This window comes from Equus asinus, chromosome 21 (assembly GCF_041296235.1).
Source record: "Equus asinus isolate D_3611 breed Donkey chromosome 21, EquAss-T2T_v2, whole genome shotgun sequence".
Lineage (NCBI taxonomy): Eukaryota > Metazoa > Chordata > Mammalia > Perissodactyla > Equidae > Equus > Equus asinus.
This window is the reverse complement of record NC_091810.1, coordinates 66,032,935-66,053,731: the sequence shown is the minus strand read 5'-3', so window position 1 is coordinate 66,053,731 and position 20,797 is coordinate 66,032,935. Positions and strand designations below refer to the sequence as shown.

The following is a 20,797-nucleotide window of genomic DNA, read 5'->3' as shown; positions in this document are numbered from 1 at the left end:
TCCCCCTCTGAGAATGTACTCATATATTCTCAATATAAACAACCAACTTTGGGATATTATTTTCTCTTTGTAGAGAATTCTTTTAAGGTTTTAGGATGAGGTACTATTAACAGGTAACCATTTCTAATCACTGATGAACCGTCCCTGTGGTTTCTGGGTTTATCCTGTGACTGGTCTCATCCACTAATGAACTTTCTACAAGAATAAAACCGACAAAGATTGGACTATAATCAAGTAAAAAGGAACTCCCTGGATCATCAAGTTTTACAAAATATTAGAGAAAAATATATCCTTCCCATGAGATAGACCACAATCAAAAGACCACTCACTTTTTCCGTTGATGTGTGCATATCTGAATCTGCTTCTCACTGCACCTTTCATTCTCTAAGGATTACCATCAAGGTCATTTTGTAAAAAAAAGAAATGAGTTAGAACCAAAAACAAAGGAACATCATTCTTCCTCAAATAATTTAATTACTCAGAAATGCTTTTTGTGAAACATAGTTTCTAGCATCTTCCATATTCCTGCTATTTATCCATACTCTGGATTACCTCATCCATTAGTTTTGACAAGGGACTGTATTTGTACCATTGCCTGACAGATGTGTTACATGTTTCAGTCTTAAAATATTCAACTCTGAGCTCAGGGCTGCATACTTGGGAGATGATGTTAAATCAGCCTCGGCGACGCACTGCTGTCATCATGCCAAATAACTCAGGGGAAAAATGATAAGGGTATAAAGAGATCAATAAGGCAAGAGAATCCGTGCTTTCAAAAGTAAGGCAAAATATGAGAAAGACTATCAGTCAAGCATTGGGGCGTAAATAAAGCAAGAATATGCCATGTTTGGGACACCCTTGTGCTACAGTGAGCCATTATCCTGTGAGTAGTAAATTTCTCCCACGTTTGCCTAACTCCTTTAATATAGGTCATTCTGAAATACAGCTGTAAGACTCACAGCACATTGATCAGTCTGGCATTGCTCTTCCTTCCCTGCTAATAGAATAAAATGAGGAGATGGCTGATGAATGTCGGGAAGGACAATTCCCAGACCATTTAGATGTGAGCAGTCACGCTGGAGCATTCTCCCTGCTTAATGAAGATTTGTATAACTCACTTCTTTGTAAATATGAATAATGAAAATACATTTATGTCCTTTGAGGTGATATTACTCAACAGGGCCCTCATAAAGGCCCAGTTGTGTTGAGGTTTTGGGTACAAAATGAGCAAACTGTAGAAACTGGCAATTTGGAGATGAAATCCTTTATTGAATAATAGGTACTCAGACATGCATCAGAAAGCAATAGTTTCTCTTCAGCAAAAAGCATTACATTATTCTAAATTTTCAAAAATAAATTGGAATAACTTGCAGACACAAGACAGTAAAATTTATAAACATTTGGGAATAAGAATTTATTGTTGTGTGCTAATGGTCAAGGACACTTTGTAAAAATGGTCCAGAGCCGTTGAATATCAGTCCAGGGAAGGTGATCTTTAGGCTATGAAGAGCATTTCAGGATTTTCTTCTTTCTTAACATGGCGATGAAGTGGTAAAATTAATTTTTGTTTTAGTAAGATAAAGCTTAAGACTGCATTCAGGATAGTTAAAGTATTTGGAGCTTGGGAACAGGAAGCACAATTTGGAGACGGTTACGTTAATCCATATGTGAAGTGAAGTGCTCCCAAACAAGAATAGAAGCAGTGGAAACGAATGGAAGAGACAGATGTGAGAGACAGTGAGAAGGAAGCATAAGTAGGCCTTGGTGCCCAAATGAGGCACAGCCATGAAAATAAAAACAGATGTATCCAGATGTTAAATCACCAATACACAGTTGATCTGTGAAAAATGACTGCTAAGTTCAAGTTGAACATTCAAGGCATAAGGTACTGTTAAATTTACATGCCGTGATCCAGGGCAATACTTGGAGGTACCCTTCAGCACAGAGCCATTGGAAAAGTGTCCAGAAAAGGGCACCATGAGACATAAGCTAAATGCACATTGTAGATAGAAAGAACAGCACATGGGAAAGCATAAATGCAAATGATTGTACAAAGCACTTACATCTGAAAATAGGAGATCGCCTCTTGCTATGGGGGAGAGGTGGAGGGTGGCTGGAAAAGTGGGCTGAGGAGTCAGTGTCAGCAAGTTTGCCTAAAAGCTGATGAAATTTAAGCTTTAGGGCTCGTACTTTTCTCCACCCTTTTCCATGATCCTATATCTAATCTTGTATCTTCATTTTGTATTCTTCTCCTTAAAAATGACCAAAGACCATCCAAATTGTATAGATAAACTTTAGTCACCATAAAAGCCACATTCTTCCATTGCCTTGCAATGTGTTCATCTGCTCATATGGGTTTGGCAAATTTGCAAAAGAAAGATATTTTAATCACAACTGGTAAGACCCTTGTCCCTTTCCACTTCAACTTCTTCATTTACACTTTCCTTTTTCTCAGGTGGTGGTGGGTATTTTGGAATTTAGCTAAGAAGAAGTTAGGTGGGAGATGCATTTAGTCTGGGCCTAATGAGATATGTGTTTGTATTATCACTAGCTGTTTTGTAATAAGCTTGGTTTCCAAGAATACTCAGCCCACTGTGCTGAGGTCCTGGACATTGTGACAGAAACATACCACCACAAGATCTTATTGTGATAGACATGTGGCCTCTGGTGCCCAACACTGGAAGTATGTGGGAAATAGAAGAAAGAGATTTGCAAGATCTGAAGCCAAAAGATAAGTCTATGCAAACTTCTTCCCAAGTTTTTGTTCCAAAATTTACCATGCCAACAATTTATAAGCCATTACCATTAATGAATTGTACCGCTGAAGAAAAAACTATTCTAAACTATCAATTAAAAAGATTGCATTTCTATCGACTACTAGAGGACAGACAGAATTACCTTTTTATTCACTCTACAAAAAAAAATGATAAAATTACTGCCGTATGATGAGGCAATCAAAGAATACGCAGGTAAAAAAAAAAGAGGGAAAATTATGTTTGAAGTGTGTTAGGGAGTTAATATTGCTTTTTTTGGCATTTTTTTGATATTTATGTTATTTATCAGCTTTTAAAAATTGGTGATTTGTTGCAGCTTCTTTGTTCATTCTAAATAAATATTCATTTTTGTAAGTAATTTTATATTTGTCAATTTTATTCTTTTTTTAATGAGTCCCCTGAATTGTATAAGCTTTACACACTACAAAACCTGGATCTGTCCCTGCATTGGGGGGGCAGATCTTAATTTTCATAATCGAGTACATAATTTTAACCTTTGGCCCATCCATCCAGAACATTTTTGAGTTAAACATCTGCTGTGGTCTTAATGTTTGTGTCCCCCCCACAAATTCGTATATTGGAATCCCAATGCCCGATGTGATGCTATTAGGAGGTGGGGCTTTTGAGAGGTGTTTAGATCAGGAGGGTAGAACCCTCATGCCTGGGATTAGTGCCCTTATAAAAGAGCCCCAACAGAGCTCCCTAGCTCCTTCCGCCATGTCAGGATAGAGTGAGAAGTCTGGGACCTGGAAGAGAGCTCTCGCCTGACTATGCTGGCATCCTGATCTCAAACCTCCAGCTTTTAAAACTGTAGGAAATAAAATTCAGTTTATAAACTACCCAGTCTGTGATATTTTGTTGTATCAGCCCAAATGGACTAACACGGCATCTGTTGCTTTCAACTTTCCTGGAGTTCACTCTTTGTACGTTCAGTCATTTAGCTCTACTCTAGAATATCCTAATTCTCTAATTATTATAATTAGGGAATGTCTTAGTAGCTTATCTATTAGTAGAATATATTACTATTCCCTAATACTCTATACCTCAATTTCAGTTAAAAAAAAACGTTCCACTTTCGGCATAGCATGGTATTTGAGAAATATATTTAAGCAGAACTTTAAAACTGATTCAAATCAGAGATATGTGGTTCAAATCAAAACTGCAGTAAAATAAATGCCAATATCAGGAAGATTTCAACGTGTAACATTATTGCATTTAAAGTGTTTCAGGAATTATAAGTAGTTTCACTCAGAAAAGTATTTTCAGAAGTTCACAAAGCATCTTGAACTACTGCCAATGGAGAGGGATTGTCTATCATTTATCAATACTCTGTTGCCAGAAAAACAAATGTTAAATCATTATTTTAACTCCTTTTTATGATGGATCACATAAGATGTGTTCTGGCTCACAGGAAGACTACCCATTAAATTTCAGTTTATATAATGAACAAATTTGGAATGTCAATGATCATTTTTCTAATTTTCCCTAATTCCTCTGTGTCTTCAATAAAAAATAATCTGTAAGATTAGGTAGGGTTGAGATGTGAGGATATTGACTGGGGACTAGAACTAACATATCAGCTACAAACATAATTTTCATTTTCATTCCATTCATAAACAAGCCTTATCCTTATTTGACCCGCCAGGGTATGATATGTTGTTCATAGTAAATGCAACACATTGAATCATACCATTTTCAGTCTTCTAACCAAGAGAAATCAAGTGCAGAACATGTCTTTTTTGTCATTATCTGTGTCCTGGCACACAGTTGTAGATTGTGTCCACAATAGAAACTCGTGGCCAAGATTACAGGTTTATATGTCTGACTTTCTCAGATTACTGACATATGACACCAACCAGCCTTGCCAGAAGCCTTAGTACTGATTGAAATTAATGACTAGTGGAATCCAAATAAATAAAAGGAAAACTGCCTTTGCACATAGCACAGGCAGCCTCAAGGTGAGTGGACACTCAACATTGTGGAATATTATAATTCTCCAAACAGTGCTTCTTGGCCAATGGTGGGTGTGCTAGGATCTCTTGCTTCTGTATGCCTAAACTGGGAGCTTTGGGCATTAAGAACGAGTTCTCCCACTGTGGTGTAGTCTACACTGCAGGAATCTTTACTTTCCTCTGCTGACGTCAGAACATAATACCAGTGGATGCCTGTTTACACTGGATAAAAAATATTCCTGTGCCAAAAGATGTCTTAAATATGAGTCTACTGATAGACCATAACTCATTTGAGAAAAAGTCACCAGGCTGGTAGAAAAAATTCTATGCCGTTAAGTCTCTTCTCTCCTTTTATTTTTATCTCTATTATTACTAATTTTCTCTGATCTCTGCAAACCACAAGAAAAAGCAATCAGATAAATTCTATTTGTCGTCTTTGAGAACTCTAGTTATAAAACTTGACCATTCCATGGTTCTATTCATTCTGATACTTAAAATGATCACTCTGCATAGTAAAATATGTTTTTCTTTATTACGAAGCGCATAGCTTACAATAAAAGAAACAGACATTCTCATAAGAATTAGCATTGGACGCAGGCAGTCTTTTCCTTTATACTTTACTAGACGTAAGTATAGGCTACATTTTGGCACATATCACGTTTCTCTATTTATGTTTCATTTGCTTTCTATCCTCTGATTATGTGTGCTGATTAGTCTATGCTAACTTCACCTGCTTGAACTGTACCTCTATTTTTATCGCTTTTGGATTGAAAGGAATAATTGTCACTGGTTATGTTTTATCTTTTAAAATATTTTCTCATAATAATATTTAGTTTTATATATTACTGTTCAGTTTGCATGATGAATTCTAATTATATGTTCTGTTTTGCACGTGTTGTAGCACAGATCAATGTTTTTATTGGTTATCTGAGAATTGGAAGCCTTCGGTCTTTCCTTGGTATAATATAACTTTTCTCTAATTATAGCCCTCCCCCAAGTCAAAATTCTGGACAGAAATTCTTAGAGCTAGCAGCTTCAGGAAGTCTATCTATAGAAAAGAAATATTTTACTCTATTTACAAAACTATGAGAAGCTGTAATTGTAGGCTGCTTTGCTACACTGTGCTTGTTTTGTAAACTTGAACAAGTTGCTTACTCATTATCAGCCAAAGCTTTGGGTTCTGTATGATGGTGGGTGATAAGTAGAAGGGGTAATGTGATACACATGTAAGTGTTTTATATTATATGTAAGTTAGTATATAAGCTACCTTATTAAAATGTTTAACATCACAAGCTGTTAATTAGACCCATTTCCTGAGTTAAGGAATACTTAAAAACTACTGATATTATGATTTCAAGGAGGCAGCTTGTATCATTACTCCAGTAGTTAATGCTATACTTTTTGCTTTGGTGATAGATGCTGCCATCGTTTAGCTCTTTATGTTTGGTTGTCCCTGTTTTGATTCTACTTAGATGTGATCAAATTCACAGTGTTAATGGTCTGCCTTCAAAGAGTTTAAAGTAGGCCCTGAGACTTTGTACAGCAAGGAATGATGACATAAAGATATTTTCTTTTCAAGGAGTTCTCTGTTGGCTAATGAACAGGGAGCTTCTCTTTGAGTCTCATCTTTCTACAAGAAATTCTTATGTTTCCTACAATGTTCCTCCGTTAGAGCATGAAAATTTCCTAAATCGCTCTGCCCATCCTTATGCCCATATGTTCTCTTATGGTGCCCTCTGGTCCTAGCCTTTGAGATAGGGCCACCAAGAAACTCTTATTCTGTCTTCCCAGGATATTCCCAGCTGCTTCTTTACTACACATGCAAATAGACCCTTTCCTCTGTTTCTGTTTTCCGGGCTGTTGGACCGTTGAGCAGCATTTCACCTGTGGTCACATGCATTTTGTGAATAAGTAGGGTGTGGAAGCTGGCCACTTGTGAGAGCTGATTGCTAAATTCTCAGAAATGTTGTGAGCCGGTGGTTAAACTGTTAGTAGGTTAAAATCAGCCATATAGGAGTATTTACATGAAAAGAATCAGCAAAGCTATCCATCAGGGTTTTGTTTTGCCTTTGGTTTTTTTCCTTAGAGATCTGGAATACAACCATAGTCCTAATTCAGAGTTAGTTACCTGTTTGGATCCCCACTTCAGCCAGTTTGCCTTCTACTGAATAGAGCGAGCGCTGAGGCTTCTTTTGGGGAAGCACAAGAATGGCCACTCTTAGAAAGCTCTTTTCGTGATTAGGCTTTCGAAAGGGCTGTTATCTCTGCTTGCCAAGTTACACCATAGGATTCTCCAAACCGAAGCAAAACAAGGCAAAACAAAATCATTCTCTGGAATATTGGAGATGTATAGTAAGTACTTTGGAATGTATAAATGTATGACTATCTCATTTTCCTACCATAAACTATTTGCTACAACTACCCTAGGGCACATATCATACAACCTCTTAGAAATTAGGGAGATAATTAAACTGAAATACACAACTTAAGCAATTGTTTACCCACAAAGTATCCTTGCAGGACAACTATTTTTAAAAACCTAATCAGTTTTAGAGTTAGAAGCTGTGAAATTGGTATAGATTGTTTTCTGTATATAAAAGTCCTTTTAGTTAAGTGCATGGACGTTTAGTAATTAGTGTATCTTTAACCGATAAGCTTTTTTCACTGGCAATAAGATATGTCATATTTTAATGAGTACTTTCACAATGTATAGATATTTTCCCGGGATTTGTGTATTCTGAGAATGACTTCCCTTGTGAATGTTTACATTTGTCTTAAAAAATTCTTCTGAGGGTCTTGTCATCAGTTTACCTGAAGACAATTAGTATCAGTAGCTAAACTGGTACTAATCGAGCCTAATGTCTCATTGAAGAATGACATTTCTTGATTTACAATTTAGAGAGAATTTCAGTTTGACTACCATCAGTGGACTTTTTACTTTGTGTTGTAAGATTTTCAACCAGGCACACCCAATTTTACTAGAACATTATTGTTCATGACAACAATGGGTATTATAAAAATGCCTTAGGATTTATGTAATAATAAGAAGGAGCTCCTGTAGAGTGCTTATTGTATTCCAGGGTTTATTCTCAGTGCTCTACACATAATCACTCGTTTGAAATGTTTAACAACTTTCTGAGGTAGTTATTGTCCCCAGTTTTACAGATGAGGAGACTGAGGCAGACGTGGGCAGATAATTTGCCCAAGGTCGTATATAGACAATAAGCGTTAAAGCAGGATCTGAACCTGGGTGGGTGGCTTCAGGATCTGTGCTCATAGTTGCTATGCTATGACAATAGCACTTCCTCTTCTTGAGCTTTCAGAGAGTCTACCAATCATGGGCAAAAATACCCTTTATTTGCCAGTCTTTGAAGCTTCAATCACTTATTTAAAAAGGACAAGAGTAATTTGGAGAAAGAAAACCAGTGCTGTCTTATTATTGGGGAGAGTTTGTTCTCTTGATTATGGAGAAGTATCATTGGGTGGAGAGAATCTCCAGCGATCATGCAACAAAGGAGATGCACCAGAAATTGGGTGTGTCTATACTATTTTGGAAATTCTCTTAGGTACAAGGCAGATTGACTTAAAATATACTGAAAGAAGAACTCCTCATAGAGGTTTATAATTATGAAACGTAGAAGTTTGAATGTGTAAATATCTCATTTCTGATTTAAAAATTATAATAAATTTAAGAACAATATAAAATATCTAATATTCATTTTATTATCAGATCATTTTTTCTTGAACTTGAACATTAATTTATTCTTATAATTAATTTCATCTTATGGTCCAAAACATAATAAATTTTGAAAATATATTCACAGAAAATTATCTGTGAAAGTGCTCCTTCCAATTTTTATAATGAAGCAATTATTTTGCACATATTAATTGCTGTCGCATTTTTGATCTGTGCTCTAACATTGTCTTCTGGAGGAAATTATTGTGTTTTATAGTCTAAATTTCTTAGATTTAGGACTTTCAAAGTGTGAGTTCTGTTCACATTTAATTTTGCTACATCAATAAAATATGAATGCATTGGTTAATAAAACAACACAACTATTTTCTGTCATGGAATATAGGTTCTTGTTTCTGAATTTGCGGAATTGCCCTGGTGGTTCACTGTAAGAAAGCATTCTCCTTTTCTGCCTTGGTCCAGTTTAGACAGAGATGAGGTTGGTAGAATGGCATACGACATGGGGAGGAGAAGTGCTCTTCCCTGGGGCTGTGCAGGTAAAGTAGATGATGCCGTTTTGAAAATGCAGAGCTTTCTTCCCAGGCGGGAAACTTGTCTACCAATGACAGAGACGTTGATTCTGCACCACCACTTTATCTCAGTGGCTCTCTTGTCTTGATCTTTAGCAGTTTTACGATATAGATGAAACTTTGGTTATTGGTTAAAAACAAATAAAATACATCTTGTTCTCCTCACCGACTGTATTTGACTTCTTGGAAATCTCTCTTAATAATGTCCACTTTTGGTCAGGGGAGGTATCAACTGAAAAACAGATTGTATATGCTAAAACCTAGATCCACTCATGAGGGAGAAAAAACTTAAATATGGTCTATACTGGAGGGAGGTTAATTGCACTTAAAAAAACCCAATAACTATGAATAATATCTTAGAAACTGTGACCATTATTTTGCTCAGCACAGTTAGGTACTGTAGTAGGTGTGGGGAGACGATGCCTTGAAACTGTAAGAGTGATCTATGTCAGCACTGTGCAATAGAACTTTCTGCGGTGATGGAAACGTTCTATGTCTGCCTATCCAATATAGCAGTTAATTGCCACAAGATTTTGAACATTTGAAATGTTGCTAGTGTGACTGAGGAACTAAATTTTTTATTTTAATTAATTATATTTAAATTTAAATAGCTACATGTAACTAATGGCTACTGTATTGGGCAGCTCGTATCTAGATTTAAATCTGGAGTTAACCGGAGTGAAGACTGCTGAGCTTCAGGTCCTACATATGTTGCAGAGAAGCTGAACAACCTTGAAAAGTCATTTAACCTCCCTGAGTCTCAATATTCTCATCCTCAATATGGGGATAATCATAGTACCTACCTCCCAAAGTTCGGAGATCATTAACTCAGTCAATGAATACAAAGCTTGTAGAACAGTGTGTGGCATATAATATATGCTCAATAACCGTTAGCCGTTGTTATTCTTGTTAAGTACTTTATAACGTTTCGTAGACTTAAATGATGTAGAAATTGAGAAGATATGAAAATGAAATACGTGTAAAGTAGTAAAAGGAAAATGCCATGAAATGGGGTAGAGTTTTAAGTAATCCTAGAGGAATGTGTGAGATTTAGATAAATAGAAAGTAATTTAGGGTGATCATATATTCCAATTTGCCTTGGACAGTCTCAATTTATACCTTGTGTCCTGATATAATTATTAATGTCTCCCTCTTTTGCTCTCAAATGTGTCCCAGTTTGTACGATAAAATTTAGATTCACCCTAGAATAAGATATAGGAATGCAGCCCAGGCATTCCAGGTGGGAGGAAGAAGATAAAATATAGATGCAGATCTGGCTACAATGTGGCATGAAAGGTGAATGAGCCCTGGGAAACAGAAGGAAACGGGATTAGATATGGGTTGGAGAGACGTTGTGGAGGTGGGATGAAAGTCTAGATAAGGGAGTTATGTTTGATTGTACATGTTATTTATGCTGTTATTGCATTACTCCTGAGTCAACATAGATTTGCTTTCAGAAAAACAAAGTTCTGATTTAATTGGGCAAAATCATCTGGTGTATCCAAAAAGCTTTGTATCATTTGGTACTCTGATTAGCTTTCCACTATTGATAGTGATTCTTTTATACATGGTTTAAAACAAAATGCTTTATTTCTATCACTCATTAGCTATCGGTAACCAAATCAGTAACATAATTGATTAATATAAAATTAATCAATTGAGTGGACAAATGCTCATTATATCTGTTTTCATGACTGAAGAAGAACGCTTTGAAAGTGTTCATTTAGTTGCAGTAAAATACTATGTCAACATATCTTATAGTGGTGCCATTTAAGTTACATCTATTGGTCTCCATTCTGTTTAGGACAGCATACATAATAAAGCTAGGGGAATTAACTGCTGGCAATATTACTAATTGTTATTTTAGGGAAACAAAGAGTATTGAACTGTTAAACAGAATATTTTAAAAAATAAGAAAGGATTACAAAATAGAGATGAGGAAAAAACTAAACTGAAAATTTAAGTAAACATGTAAGGCACAAGAATGTGACTCAAAGGTAATTGTTCTCTTCTTCACAAGAGCTCCTCTTTATCTCTCATTGCATTCTGCATTAAGATGCTGACCATGGGCTCTCCCAGTGATCTCCGTGAACAGTTGATGATAACCAGTTCTACGTTTTCACTCTTTTCCCAGTGATTCTAGCCCATCCTATAAACAGACATTTGAGTTGATCTCTGAAGTATTTCCCAGACAAACAGAGCAGAGGTCCCATATAGGGATTACAGTCACTTTTGGTATTTCTGGGGAATTCTAACAATTACTCTTATAGTGTAGTGGATGTTGTAATCTCCACCTAGGGAAGCAATCATGGATCATTTTTTGCAGGAGGAACTAATCATTATCAATATTAGAATCATGAACTGTTTGGGTTATTTTCAAAGTGTAGACTTGACTTTTTAAATTAATGCCGTAAGCACCTCAAATGTTGAAGCACGTTTTAATTTTGTTTATCTTTCCTTAAAGAAATCAAGAGTTGGCCAAAATAAAAGAAGAGTTGAGGCAAAGACCAGATGTCATTGGTATTTGGAGAATCGAGCAATCTTTATTAAAGGCCATTGGCATCATTTATAGTAGCCACTCTTCTCTAGCTTGTGAGTTTGTTAATGAAATTGGTTTATAGGTGCTTGAAATGAATAGTAACTACTTGACTTGTGTTTCCAAGTACCATGAATTTTAAAATGTCCTTTAATATTTAAGCTTCTGAATGGAATTCAATGACTTTAGATTAAGCCTATTTGTAAATAGCACAGAGCAATGTGTGATTATGCAATCTGCTGAGGTTTTAAAAAACTAATATTTAGAGCAAAAGTGAATCTCATCCTAACAGAATTTTAATAAAACCTTGGTAGTGATTTGTGAATACCTTAAAACGAATTAGCCATTCTATTCACAGTGGTTGTTTCATCACTGTTTTGTTATTGCTTTTTGGTTCTTGATGAAAATGGCAAACTATAGTTCTAATGACATAGTTTCATCTCAAGAATAGTGGCTCCCATGCTTAAAAAAAAAAAAAATAAGTGATTGACTCTCGTAACACCCCTTAAAGGTAAATTACTCCAACTAGGACTGAGACAGCGATGTTCATTTTAAGGACCTGCCTCGTGATGATGTTGATGCAAATGCTAAGACCAAAAAAAATATTTATTGAGTAATAACTCTATGCCAAGCACTGTGCTAAATATTTTACATTGAATTTATATATTAAAGCCACTCAGAGTCCTTTAGGTGAGACAGTCATAATCCCTCTTTTACTCATGACTAGAGCTTTAAGTGTCTAGTTAGTGGCAGAGCGGAATTCTCAGTGGGCGGTCTGGAGCTCACGAGTACCATGTTACCACTGTTGACAGCATCTGTTACCTAGATCACTTGACAGAGAATATACAAATGATTGCCTTTTGTGAGGAGTTTTGTCCTTTATTGCTCATTTCCATATCTGATCTGTGGGTAGGAAAAGAGAAGTAGGGCAGATTTTCACCAAACTCTATTAGAAATGGCGTAATTGAAACAATTGTTTTCTATCGTCATAGTCTGGATAATGGAGAGGCAATGGCCTAGCATAAAATTGCAAAGCTGTAATGTAGGTGGTTCATGACAGTATGGCTAAAATTGCATGCCTTGCCTTAGATATTAATTTAGCTGCATTTATTATTGCTTGCATGGACAATATTCATATTCACCCTCATTTGAGGCTATTTTAGACACTCCAGTGACTGCCACGGCTCTTGCCACGTCCACTCTCTCATGTTGTGTTCACACTAGAGGAGAGATCTGCAGAAGCAAGGTTATGTGGAAATCACACTATCTGGGAGAGGAATCCAATAGCCTGCAGCAGCATTATCCACCAAGCAATGGATTGCATGTTTACGTGCAAGCTAAATAATGCATGATTTAAGACGGGAATGTGGTTTATATTCACTTTTGGATAGTAATAGAGTTGGCATGTCAGTCCCATGGGAGACTTTATCCAGGGCTTTACCCTTGAGTGGATAAAAGAGTACAAATTCTGTTGCACTGGAGATGAATAAAAACAAATTGAGGAGACCGTCAACAGGACAGACTGCTGTGTGATGGAGTCCAAGGCTACTCCAAAACCACCAGACCAACTGCTTCAGGATCCTGCCAGCAACCAGATGCTGGGAATAGAATTGACTGCAGTTTGGCATCAAGGCCCTGTGATTCCTAGCCAAGGAGAATTGCATGCAAAAAATGTTTAAAATTATCTTTGTAAAAGGGTTATGTTTTCAATGACAGGGAAAAGTATGTTTCAGACCTAGTCTGCTGCAAGTTAAATGTGCCATACTGACATCTTAGTTACAGCGGGTGGAGGCTTGGGGAGGTGAACATCATAAACATTTGGGGGTAAGAGGTTGAACTTTGGGTAAGTGGTGGGGTTTTTCAGTGAAGTAGGTTTTAGGCCATTGAGTTGGTATCATGGTTCCATGAGGGGTACTGGATTGGCCCTTCAAGGAGAGGGAATGGATCTGTTTAAAACAGTGATTCTCAACCAGGGGTGATTTTACCCCCTGAGGGGACATTTGGCAATCTGGGGACATTTTTGGTTGCCACAAGTTGAAGGGAGGGTTGTGCAACTGACATCTAGTGGTAGAGTACAGGGGTGCTGTTGAACATCCTGCAATGCACAGGACAGCCCCTTACAACAGAGAATTATCCTGTCCAGATTGTCAGTGGTGCCAAGATTGAGAACCCTGGTTTAAAATTATCTGGCTTGTGTATGTATATTACAACCCCACCTTCAGACAAGTGTTCATTGAATATAGTTTGACATTGTATAAAAGATGACTTTTAATGACTTACTTTACCCTACTGATGTGTGAACAACACTAATGGGTGTACCAAATGCTTTCTATTAAAACAAACAAACAAACAGAAAAACAACTCACATCCGTCTCCCATCTACTTCCAAAAGATGTAGTTGGTAAAAACGGGAGACTCCCTCCAGACCTACACACACAAACCACACATTTTATAAGAATGTAGGAGGACTCGGTTGATTCACTTTTCAAACTTGAAAAATGAGGCATATTAACAAAGCACACTAAATGAATCAGCTGTTTAGGATGATCTACAAGCCAGTTCATTTTCCTGTTATTAAATAACAAACCATGAATCTTGACAAATGAACCCACTTGTTTGACATTATTTGAAAAACTCATAACACGCTTGGTTCTTATGGTCACTTCCCCTTCGAAATTAAATTTTAAGATGAACTTCATTTAAATTCTGATAGAGGGAAAGGGCTTGTTAACTTTCATTTTGACTGCGTGCTGTTTATCATCATCATTCTTTTCTTCTCCCTTATACTTGGATGCACCAGAGCTTTGCCAGTGTCATCCTCCACAGTTGACTACAAGGAAGCCGTTTGAGTTTATTGGTGCCCATATCAGTAAGGAGTGAAGTTCTTTCATGTTGTGGGGGACTGCATGGCTTCCAGAGTCAGACTCCCTGGGCTCAAATTGAGGCTTTAGCTGTGTGACCTTGAGAAGGTCATTTGCCCTTTCTGTACCTCAGTTTTCTCATTGGTAAACTGAGAATATTATTTGCGTTGTTGGGGTGTTATGAATATACATAAAATGCTTAGCAGGCACACAACAAATGTTACCTATAATTATTACAATCGTTATTTTAAGAATAACGTCTTCCAAAATGGATGCCAAGTCATTTTATTTAATTTCCTAAAGAGGACACTGGTACTGATCTGCTGATTTAGCAGCCCCAGCATGTGGTTAAGAGGGCTTTAGCCTCCATCCCATAATCCCTAACAGACCCTCCTAGCAATGCCACCATCAATACACATCTAAGAGAAATCTGCACACTTGCCAAGCCTACACAGCTTCGCGAGAAGTCCTCTGTCTCCATCCTTCAATCAGAGTGCCATCCAAACGCCCTCTTCTGAAAATCTTCTGGTTCTAACCAAGCTGACACTGTAAATTCATAGCACCCCCCCTGTTATAGCAGTGTTACAGTGTTCAGTAACCCCAGACCGTAAGTCCTCACCACTCCTAAATAGGATTTGCAAAATATCGCTTTGAGCAATATAGCAAAGTCAACTTTATCTGAAGGAAAATAATTTTTTTTACTAACATTTTAATATTTCTTTCTTGGTTCCTAAAACAATTTCAAAGCTAATGAATGGTAAAATTCTAAATCCGTCTAAAGACAGAGAATTGAGAAAGGAATCAGAGCCACTTTTAATCAGGAAAGTGGCTGCTGTGACCCATTAACCCTAAGATTATTGATGCTCCTTTTTCTTTTTTTTTTTAAGATGCTGTAGTTTGGTCGTTTGTCTTTGGCAGCCAGAGCATACAAAATCGCTTTTGCTTTTCACAAATTAATTCGTTTAAGCCTGTGCATTTGTCAGACATTCCGGGAAGCTTCTGCCAATGTTTTGTTGATTAAAGGATGTGTATTTTGAAAATGGGTGGAGAGGAAGGAATTTATAATTCTTAAAACCAAAGAATGATTTACAATGCAGACTGCTACCTGAATCATTCAGTGAATTATCAACAGATAAATGAAATATTAAGGATTAGCAGGAGTGCCGGCATTGGATTTTAAAATCTGTGGATTGATTGGTTCCATAACACTGAGAAAGTCTCCCTCTTTCAACAAAATTTCTAGAACTCACAAACAAGAATATGACATAGAAAACCACCTTGACTCTATTTTTTTCAAAGGGCTTTTGAAATACATCCTTTCTCCTCAGGAGTCTGGTGCTTCCGCTCCTGTTTATAAATTACGTACCTCATTTCCATGCACACAAGTTCCCTATATTCATCCCAGCTTTGATTTGCTTTTGACTGCTTTGTTTAATTTTTTCCCAGTGAATACACTGGGCCCTTTGGAGGGCACCCGTATTGTTTTAGGTACCATGCAATTTACTAAATGGTGCTCTGGCTATGGAAATGCTCGCAAACACCCCTGGTGGGAAAAATTAAGTAAATATATATTGATCCTCCTGTAGTTGGTGCTTTCTTATTTGATCAGCCAAGGGCTCAGTCTGAACTGGTCCATCAGATTTGTGATATGTAAAGCTGGAGTCATTTTTCTGGTTCCCTAATGGTTTTAAAGGCTATGCAATGGGAAAAACTGCTTTAAACAAAGCCTCATTTTAAAAGAAGCCTGAGTACGGAATGGAATTCAAAGAATTTGGAGAGAGGGGAGGTGAAAGTGGTAACAAACAGCTTTACAAAAGCCCTGGGAAATTTAAGATCATAAGGCACATAAGGGAAGTAAAAGATAAATCCCACCTGTCCCCGTGGTGAGATAGAGGGCCCAGGATGCTGCTTCGGCAAGGAGGTATGGAAGACCTACTAAGTGCAAGGCTTGTAAAGAGGTCGAGCATAAGGGTTAGGGGGTGTCTGAGGAGCAAAACTGAATTCTTAGGTCAAGAAGGAGTAGTTTGTCATGCAAACCAGGAAACATTATGCAGATATTAAATTCCAAAAGGCAATAAATATGTGTCATTTTATCCAAATATTGGGAACAGAAAGTATTCTCCTGTGTAACTCACTTAACAATTCTGCATTAAAATTGTTGCTAATAAACTAAGTGATACTAGAGAAATGGTTGGAGAAAATGTTTATTTCAAAGAAGGGAGTTGGAGGCCCCAGGTTTGGCTGCCGTCATATCTGCTCTCTCACCTCCCCATTCCTTAAGCAAACTGCCCAATACACTCTTGACCAGTTTGTGTTTGCGTTTGACTATTTGGCTTGTTGTTTCCTCCCCGCACCTCCTCCAGTTAATAAGAGGACAGCAGGAGGGAAAGGAGGTCACATAGGAAGCTTGAAGCCTTCACCTATGAGGTGGTGCAGACCCTGGCCTGGAAAAACTGGAAATTCAGAGGAAAGGATGATTCTAGAAACCTCTGAGAGATTTCAGTGGCTGACTGTATTTTGAGATTTAGGATTAGGAAACAGATGAAAGTAACACCAACATTTCCAGCATGGAGGCTGGAAGAATGACAGCATCACCAAAAGACAGGGGGTGGTGTAATGGTAATTGTAATGGGTGTAATGGGTCATTGTAATGGGTGGCTCGTGTAGGGGATTGGGAGAAGAGAGAGTAGATATAATGAGTTGCATTTTGATGTACTACATCTAAGAGGCGTTGTCCGAAATATGCACTGGGGCAAATGTGAAATCCTGAAAGATATAAAACAGACTATTAGAGCAAGAAGCAAGGCTGGATACTGCTAAAACTTGGCCTCTTGTCTTTATGGGCTAAGTGCTGTGTTCAGTTTTTATTGTACATGATGCAACCTAAGTATTTATTAAGCACCTACTTGCTATTTGATAAGTACGCACCTCTCACTCCTGATAAAACTGATAATGAGTCTTCAGGTTAACTCTTGGCCAAAAATTTCCCCACTGGAATCTGGATGAATGTGCTTGTTGTACGGTTAGGTTACATTCTGGCTTATGGTTGAGAATATCTAGGATAGCTATATAGACTAATATCGCTGGCAAGACAAACATGAACCACAAATATTATCATTATTATTATTCTTACATTTTTGTTATTGCTAACATTTATTGTACACTTATTAATTTCCAGGAACCATTCTGTTTGCATTAGCTCATTGAGTTTTTGTAAAGACCCCATGCCATAGAAGAGCACTGTTTTTGTCCTCCTCCTATTAATGAGAATGTTGAATCTCAGAGAGGCTAAGGCACCATCCAAAGGTCACACAGCTAATAACAAACACAGCAGGGACTCAACTCAAACAGCTAGTATAATTTTACAGCTTTTGAAGATATACCTGTGTGAAGAAGATATAAAGTATAATGAGTAATATATCTACTAGATCTGGCATGTATAATTATAAAGACCCTCACATTGTATATTCCAAGTTACTAGGGGTCATTTTTTCATTTCCATTTTACCATAAAATAGTGTGACAGGTTAGAGGGGTGGTTCTCTGTTGGGGGGAGGGATTTTCTCCCCAGGGGACCCTGGGAAGTGGGTTGAGACATTTTTGGTTGTCACAACTGAGGGATGGGTGCTACTAGAATCTGGTGGGTAAAGGCCAAAGATGCTGCTACTATCCTACAATGAACAGCCCCCCCCCACCAACAAAAAATTATCCCGTCCAAGTTGTCACTAATGCCTAGGCTGAGATCCTGGATTAGACTATTTTAAAGGAGATCTTGACTGTAGGGAGAGAGAATGGTGGCTCAATTTTGCAAACAAAGGACATTCACCAGGAAGAAACAGATTTGGGAATGGGGGAAAGAGAGAAGATAGATTCATTCATTTGTTCATTCATAGAATCACTATTTACAGAGTGATTTCTATGTGTCGGGAATTGTGCTGGAGAGTAGTGGTGAGGAAAACAATATGAAGTTTCTTTGGAGAAAAGGAAGAAACAAGGAGTAGAGACAGATCAAAGATATTTGGCTGTTAAAGGTGAGCTAGGGGCAGAGCTTTAGTGCCAGGAGTCCTTTATTGGGGAGGGAGGTAACATGCCACTTCACAGGTCTAAGGAAGATCACAGTGGATAAACCCAGAAGGCATATGCTACTGTCAGGAGCGCCTGAGAACTTTTTTTTGACCCATTTATGGCTAACTTATGCTGATCCAAAATGCAGGGCCAGAGGGAGGAGAAAGCAAATGATGTTCTCAGAAGTACACAGAGTAGTAATAGAAATATGTGTGTGCATGTGTGCATTGGAGAGGCCGAGAAGCTTGCATTGCTTTCAAGTTGCTCTGCTGGCCTGTGAATAGGTGCTGGCTTTGTTTTACCAGTAACAGCCTTTTCTGTTTCCAGCAGTCCTATGCACCAGCTCCCCACCCCATGGCTCCTCCCAGCCCCAGCACAAACAGCAGCAGCAACAACAGCAGCAACAACAGCAGCGGGGAACAGTTGAGTAAAACGAACCTGTACATTCGAGGCCTCCCACCAGGCACCACTGACCAGGACCTAATCAAGCTGTGCCAACCGTAAGTGCCCTTCTGCTCTCTGTGCTGTTTCTAATCCTCAGACTTGCCCGAGTGGGCTCAGTCCACACCGGAGTTGGTTTTGCACCCAATCTACCCATTCATTGGTGTCTCAGTGAGGAAGACTCTGCTGTGCAAACAAGACTTAAATTTGAGATCTGAGTTCAGCTTATTTTCAGGAATGGAATTTATTTACTTTTTGTTGTGGGAGTGGAGGTTCTTGAGCAGACGTATGGGGGAGTGCTGCCTAATATGCATGTATTGGCCAGAAAGGTGATGAGCAAGCATTGAGATGGATTCTTAGAACTTGGCTGGTGGAATCAGTGATGAATCTCATGAAAGAAGCTGCTTTTTTTTTTGAGAAGTATTAGTGATGGAAATCTCAAAAACTCAGAAGTGGTGGATTTTAGGATGGTTACCTCCTGTGTGGCAAAGTTTTCTGACCAGTTCTTGGTAAATGTAAGTTCAGCCGGGATCAGGTAATTGGAGGATTATAAGGCTAACCCTCTAGTTTCCTTGAAAACACCTACTTCCAAGTCCAGTGAAGCTATTTCCCACCAAGGCTGAGAACTGCATGCACCAAGTAGTTGTATATTTGCAAGGAAATGTGGTAGTGATTAAATGCCTTTCCAAAATGTTTTCATTAATCTATTATCTACTAACACTTATGGTATGAACTCTTATTTCTGTGCAAATAAATTAAAGATATTTAAGTTTACCCTCCAAATAAAATTAATAATGGATAACTAATTAAGAATCATAGACTTGTATTTTTAGATTGCTGGCTGATTATTTTCAAAGTACTATCTGTACAGCTATTTGTCGTTTGATTGTGTGTTAGCTGGGTATTTTTAAATTTGGGGAAACTATTACTCAATTTTTCTTTCTTTTGCAATGCTTTTACAAGAAGATTGAGAGGATATTTATTTTGTAAATTTTCCAACTTCTAGAATATTGGAAGAGGAAAACAAAGCAGACGATATTTATTTGCCTTTGTTCTGGTTTTTAAGATTGGGAACAAATATCAAAACAACAGGAAGTGGCTGATAAACCAAAACACAAATCCATAACTATATAATCAGTTGACAAGGCAGTATGTGTATGAGGGTGGGGGCGCCCTGTTGCTATTGACTGTCTTGACTTGTGAAAGAGGTAAGGCAGAACATTGAAAAATAAATATTTTTTGAAAGCAGTTTAAAAAGAGAAAGAAATGTGCCAAGGCTAAGACATACAAATATGTGTTAGGTTTTGGTCTATAAAATGTTCAGTTTGAGAACTGGAAGGTAAATAGCGCAACTTTTTCTTGTTGTTGCTATTAGACAACTCTAAACTCTTTTGAAAAGTAAGGCCTTTGAAAGTGTGAAAGATTGCAGACTTTACATTAGAAGCTTCAGATGAAGTATCTCCTGGAAAGGACGCTGATGTGAAAAAAGGATAACTATTATCTTTGATTCGTATATGAATCTCATTCATAAAAAAAAAAATATTGGTGGGTATGAAGGAAAGAGTCTTTCCTGTTGCTCTATAACACTCACAGAGCTTACTGAAACACAGATTTCTGGGCCCAGCAGACTATGATTCAGTGGGTCTGGGGTGGAGCCCAAGAATATGCATTTCCAGCAGGCTCCCTGGTATTGTTGATACTGCTGGTTTTTTGAGAAGCACTTCTCTCTATAATAACATAAGGAAATGAGATGTATTTCTAATGCATAAGTTTTCTTTTAGTATATGAGGATAGTTGAGGTGGAATCTTGTGTATGAAAACCTGCTCATCACATTGTAATGTTAAGGAAGATCGTTTACTCTCTTTGAGCCTCAGTTTCCTCTTATAAAAGAGTGGGTTGAGTTTG

General features: G+C 37.6%; 1 protein-coding gene across 13 annotated transcripts in view; it reads left to right on the top strand.

The window, feature by feature from the left end:
- The window catches only part of RBMS3 (RNA binding motif single stranded interacting protein 3), a 1,423,334-nt gene that overhangs the window by 899,237 nt on the left and 503,300 nt on the right, over positions 1-20,797 (top strand). For 10 of the 13 annotated variants that reach the window (XM_070492733.1, XM_070492739.1, XM_070492735.1 and 7 more), the window contains one exon: positions 18,778-18,950. In XM_070492733.1, the coding sequence (XP_070348834.1) occupies positions 18,778-18,950 (173 nt within the window). The remainder of the gene's footprint in view (positions 1-18,777; positions 18,951-20,797) is intronic. The other 3 variants (XM_070492730.1, XM_070492738.1, XM_014840945.3) reach the window with 1 other exon arrangement.